General features: G+C 34.2%; 1 protein-coding gene and 1 long non-coding RNA gene across 2 annotated transcripts; one reads left to right on the plus strand and one right to left on the minus strand.

The window, feature by feature from the left end:
• Nucleotides 1–5,275, plus strand: LOC105803792 (uncharacterized). The gene is made up of 3 exons (XR_001136618.2): nucleotides 1–136; nucleotides 311–367; nucleotides 4,605–5,275. It is a non-coding gene; the product is annotated as an uncharacterized LOC105803792 (long non-coding RNA).
• LOC105803790 (protein RADIALIS-like 3) lies at nucleotides 752–2,473 on the minus strand. Its single transcript, XM_012636191.2, has 2 exons — nucleotides 1,887–2,473; nucleotides 752–937 (listed from the first exon to the last, which is right to left on the minus strand). Exon 1 carries the CDS (start codon nucleotides 2,169–2,171, stop codon nucleotides 1,920–1,922), a length of 252 nt encoding a protein of 83 aa, XP_012491645.1. The 5' UTR covers nucleotides 2,172–2,473; the 3' UTR covers nucleotides 752–937; nucleotides 1,887–1,919.
• Nucleotides 5,276–5,971: the final 696 nt, after the last annotated feature.

The following is a 5,971-nucleotide window of genomic DNA, read 5'->3' on the forward strand; positions in this document are numbered from 1 at the left end:
CCTTTCATATTGTTTTCTTGCCATTCTTTAGTTTCTCCCGAAATTCATTGTAAAGAGAGAACAGTTTCATTCTTTGAAATGGAAAATGGAACCGTTTGCTCTAAAAATGGTGGAAGACCCTCATATCCATAATCAGGTCGGATACTTTATCTTCCTTGCATTGCTATTTACTGCACGTTTGCTTCTTGAATTTAAGGAGAACCTTTTCAATATCCGTTTATAACATTGGTTTTTTTTTAAGGTAACATTGGTGTTATTTTGATCATTAAATATACACATTATTAATTTATTGAAGTTTTGTTGATGTTAGTTGATTTGCAAGATCTACGGGATTTTCAATTGGATTGGTTTTTCACCTATTAACCAGGTCTGTTTCTCGATCGTGTAACAGCTTTGTTTGTAATTTTCATATATGCCGTTCGATTATTTACTGCTTAATCTTTTAATTGTAACTTGCAATCCGTTTGAAATTAATAATATTTAGTAAACAAAATAAATTATATTAGGTTATTTTACAGCCACAATTTGAGAATAACAATTTTATGTAATAAATATATTTATTAAAAGTATAGTCAAGCTTTGATTGGAATCTTAAAGTCAAATGATTTTACATAAAAATATATAAAAGATAAAATTACTATCATAGTAATATAATATAATTTATATATAAAAGAGTATTTTAATCATTTCTCATCTGAGTTTTGCTCAAATAACTTGTGACACCAATTTAATTAAAAGCTTAAATACAATATAAATATCAATAAAATATATTTAACATTTAATCTAACTAGACAAGGTCAAAGAAAAATACAAAAGATAAATAAAGCAAATAATAATATTTTTCTGGGGAATATTCTATAATAGTCTTCCTGCAATTGAGGTCTCTGGTTGCATAATATAATGTTCTTTCACTATGATCTTTGACCCTTCAGAGAACCTGCAAGACAACTAGAATAGGTTAGACATTATAAAAGAAATTTATTTAATTTTTATACAGTCTATACTCCATAGGAACCTTGAAAAGAACTCTAAAAGTTGGAGATAAAACACAAAAGAAGTTTAAGATTTAAAAGAAAATAAAGGTATTAAAAACATTATCTGTTCGAGTAGTAATGTAGTCATTTATTGCATATAGGTTTAAATCGATTTGTTTGGTCTAGTATGAAGCCTGAATTATAGTAAAAGAAATTGTTGCAAGTGAATTAAAAGAGGGTGATTATTTTTTATTTTAATATCTCACTTGTGAATTGTTTGAACTGGTAATGTTTAAGGCCATTAACAAGCTATCCAAAAAGGGTAAGATTAAGCCTCATATGGGCTTCGTTTTGGCTTAGAAACAGGATAAGTACTTCCAATTAGGATTTTTGTTAGGTAATACATTGAATATAATTGATACTTTATAAGCAGTTAGGTGAATAGAATTGTTGCCTAATGTTCATTAATAAATAGTAAGTAAAATAAAACAAAATGATGGACCACAGAAAAGATATTCCCCACTTTTTCTGGATTATGTTCTACGGACCCACAGGGTGACTTCAGCTATTTAATGTTTAAGGACTTAGGGAATGACATTGTCTGATTTAAGAGTTCTTGTGGGGCTGTGGAGGAGCTAGGATATACTTCCTGGATAACTATTTCTTTAAACACAGACGTATAAGCATTTGATTATTTATCACAAAAACCAAAGAAAGTTGCATTGTTAGGAATGCCAAATTCATGCTTATGAAATGATCTTCTGTTTCTTGGTTATCTGAAAGTGTTCATGGATAACTTGCAAATATTGACAAGTGAATGGAGCTGTGAATGATCATATAAAATGGTTTTGGATATTAGCTGATTATTTATTAGGTTGGGTACTGAGTGGTACAAAGTCACTAGCACATTACCCTTTGGATACGGTAAGCTGATAACTCACTGCTTTAGTTGCTGCTCCCACTTGGATATGGATAAGGGTACCGTCCAGACTCGATCTCTTTGACATCCCTGACTAGGATCTCATAGTGCTGCTTGACTTCCTCAGCTGACTTTCCACCCACAGCTTTAGCAATATTAATCCAGCGGTCAGGAGTGTCCTGATCATATTTAGCCAGAGCCTTCTCGAACATTTTGTTTTGCTTAGGTGTCCAGGAGGAGTTAGAGCTACGTGAAGAACTGAGAGAATGGGATGCCATTTGATGAAAATCCAAATGCAACTATTGAAAACAGAGGATTTATCGACAAGCTCAGGTGAATGGCAGGCTAAAACTTAAAAGAAATATGCCTGTGACTGAATTTGAGAGAAGGTTGTATAAATCGAAACGATGATGGAAGGGAATAGATGGACTTTTTCTCTCAAAAGGTTACTTCAAGTCAAGGTGCGGTGTGTGAGAGAGATCATGATAGAAGCTCCTTATAAGATGGAAGAAAAGTGTAGTGGGGTTGAGCAAGTTGGGTGAATATATCCTTCAAAAGGGTAGAGTATAATGTGACCCGTCCCCTTAGGAACCACAAGATGGAGCAGCACAAAGAACAAGAAGTAAAAGAGAAGAATCAGAATCAAAGGACACTATTGTTTTTTAAACCAAACCGTATTCTTTGATTAGGTCAGTGGCAAGTGGGATTTGCCTTGTTAGTTACTAGTTAGTGAAAAAAAAAATCGGATGTAGATGCAATTAGCTGTACCAAACTCATACTCTGTTGCGTTCTAATTATGCATCAATTAACAAACTAGTGGTTGCATTATTAGCTAAAGCTAATGTAATTCATTTCTTTTGGTACGGAAGGGGTTATTGATGATAATTAAAACGTGAGGTCAATAGGACTGAAGTACTAGCAGCTTAGAGTTTTCCTGGACAAGTGCAATAATTTACTTTGTTATATATCTTTAAAAAAAATTATTGTGTCATAAGCACCTGAAGAATTTTCGTCATGTCTTAGTTGGCCTTTGGTAATGGTTCTAGCTGTTGTTCAGAAACAGACAACTTGTTGCCTTATTATTCAGTCAGAAATTAGCCAGCCAACTTGTATGGCTCCCTTAGCAGGACTTGGCATTGTTCCACGAGTGTGTGGACTAATCCGAGTAAGAATTCCTGCATCTGCAACCAATAAAGGCAAATGATCTTTATTTCTTGATGGTGATATAGCTGTGTAATTATTTGCAGAGCTAAATCTGTATATGGGTAGTTTCATAATGCAACCAGTTCCCAGAAAAAGATAGCAATAGGTAGCTGTCCTTTTGGATAAGGGGCAAGCGGTCTCACTTTGTTATGAATAACCCCTTTCTCCATTTTTTTCCGTGCTGGCTGGGGTAGGGAGAAGCGTTAGCTAGGATGGGCAACTATCTTTAGCAATATCTTAATCTATTTCGACTCGGTTTTGTTTGGACTGAAGTTATAAAGAACAATATGCTTTTCACTTTGTTTCAAATGAAAATTGAAACCCATGAGCTATCTGTCAAAGTTGTTCTTAGTAAAACTTGTGTTAAATAAGAGTTGTTCAACATAGTAATTTTGAATTACAGTTTTTCTAAAGAGGAGTTATTCTTAATGTAGCTATTTTTAAACAACAGTTATTCCAAGCGACAATATATTAAGTGAAGTAGTATTGATACTCATATTAGGTTTGATACTCATATTAGGTTAACTTTGTTACTTTATTCAGATGCTATAATTTTTTGTAATCTTATTAATTTTTGGAAAGAGATAAAATAGTAGTAACCAAAATTAAATATCTACAACATACAAAGTATTATTGTTTTTTGGGCCAATTTTGAGGAGCGGAAGAGGTTGTAGAGAATTTAAACCTTAAATCTGGTGCCAACTTTAAATCCAGTGGCCAAAGCATAATTGCTTAATGTGCTAATTAATGGCCTTTCTGCTCAGCTCTCAAATAAGTGCAACTCTTAACTACTCATTCTGGTTGTGCACCATAAGCACAAGATGCGGAGTTATTCTCTCTTAAAGTTAGAGAAGAAATAGGGCCATAGGGCCATCACCTGCCAGCCGAGTTGTCATGACCATGGAAGCAGCAGAAAAATAGGTTCGCAACACTAATTAATTGAGTCATATACCTTGAGAAAGAGTTGCTTCCATCTTTGGAAATACCATGGTTCTTCATATTGGTCAGCTGGGCAACCATCTATTAATACTGTATAAACCACGAATTGCATAGTTTCAGGCAGATCAAGCTTATGAGTTATGACAGCTTTTGATATCTTTCCGACATGTACTAAGATTTGGCACAATGTTAAGCCATTATGCAAGCTTGATCTAGAGAAATCACCCTAGTCTAATTGCATCAAGTTCTTTAACACGTGGCTGTCTATTTTATCTTGTTGTTTCCACAGTGAACCATAAATGCATTAGGATTAAGAGGTGATTATGATGCTGGAGGTGAAAATTGTGTTGACGATGATAAAATAAAGTGCATGAGATTATGTTAAGTAACAGTCAAAAGTTCACTACCTTAAAGCCAGGCTAGGCTAGCCAATGTTATCAAGGGGATGGCTTAGATTTGTCATTCTTCTTCTTCTTCTTCTTTTTATTTTTGAATCTGTGCATGTTGTAGTTCTGCATATTAAACAATCAAGGTCAATCCTGATAGAAAGTATGAAATTTGTCAATCAGAATCCTGCTGGACTGCTACACCAAATCTTGGAAGATCTTCCTGCTATGATTCTTATCATTTGCGGCTCTTTTTTTTTTATCGTTTTCCCCCTCTATGATACACAGATTGCGACCTCTGTTTTTTCCACTCTCTATTATTCCAATCAAGATATGGACTGAATTCTTTCTAAAATGTAAATTACCGCTTGGAATGTGAGGCATATTGATTCTCAACCAAAGATAATATCTTGGCAGCTACCCAGAACCTTGCTAGCCGACTGTGTGTGGTGATGGACTGGCCCTTTTGAAAGTGGGACTGTGATCATGTGTTTTTTTCATTGCTAGAATCTAGAAGTTGCTTCCAGACAAAAGAAGGGTACGGAAAACTTTATTTGATTGTCTTTACTACTTTTACTTGAGTACTTAGGTTTAGCTATAATTTCTCACCATATAACTACATCGTAAAATTGGATCTTTTCACTCACTTCACAAATATTTCCTTCCATATTGTTTGGTTAATTGGTGTCAAAGAATAATAGAAGTGTAATTTTGGGCGTTAATCATTGGATGACAGTGGCTTGAGTAAATGTGGGGTGAATATGAACTTGTGTTACTTTTGTACTTTATCTTGCTAAGATTTGAATTCCAAAATAAAACGGATGGATTCCCCTTTTCTTTTTCCCCCTTGGTAGATATTGTTCTCATATTATGGTTGCTATACTCTAATATTTACCTAAAGAAGTGACAAAATTGTCAAAAGATGCCTAGCCTAGCTAGCTAGCCTTTATGATTCCTTTGTGGTTAGATTCTATGTCCAAAGGACATAAATGTCCCCATGCATAAATTTGTATTATATTTGGTTTATAATCTTGTTACTGGGTCAATCAAGTTGTAAAGTTTAAAATTTTGGAGCTTGGTTATTGAAAGTAAATCCATTATTTTTGCCTAGTCTACATCTGCTATCATAAGCATGGGTACAATACACCTTTTTTAGGGGAATCTTTGCACAAAAGAACAAAGGGTTTTGGAAAATTGTTAATGACAAGTGAACCTGATTGAGGGAGCAAAGTATCTTTCAATAATCTTTCTTTGCTTTGTCTAAGTTACAAAAGCATAGACGTGTAGTAATAGGGTTCATGCACCAATCAGTAGTGTGTTCATGCATATTTAGACATTAGTCGATGTTAAAAGTTAGGAACCAATTTAAGGACTCGTAAGGTGATATATTGATAATGGATCTGTGGCCTGGATCAGTTGGATAAGATATTGAATGGATTATTGTGAGGAGGTTGAGAGACAGTACTTATTGTATTGTCATCAAAGACCATGATAAAACCCAATTGGCAGCAGTACTTTTCGGCCACTTATTTTAGCTCTGTGTCTCTGGA

The sequence above is a fragment of the Gossypium raimondii genome, chromosome 11 (genome assembly GCF_025698545.1).
Source record: "Gossypium raimondii isolate GPD5lz chromosome 11, ASM2569854v1, whole genome shotgun sequence".
Lineage (NCBI taxonomy): Eukaryota > Viridiplantae > Streptophyta > Magnoliopsida > Malvales > Malvaceae > Gossypium > Gossypium raimondii.

Bases quoted from the DNA above. Each gene is read 5' to 3' on its own strand.
- LOC105803790 (XM_012636191.2), bottom strand. From the start codon at position 2,171: ATGGCATCCCATTCTCTCAGTTCTTCACGTAGCTCTAACTCCTCCTGG.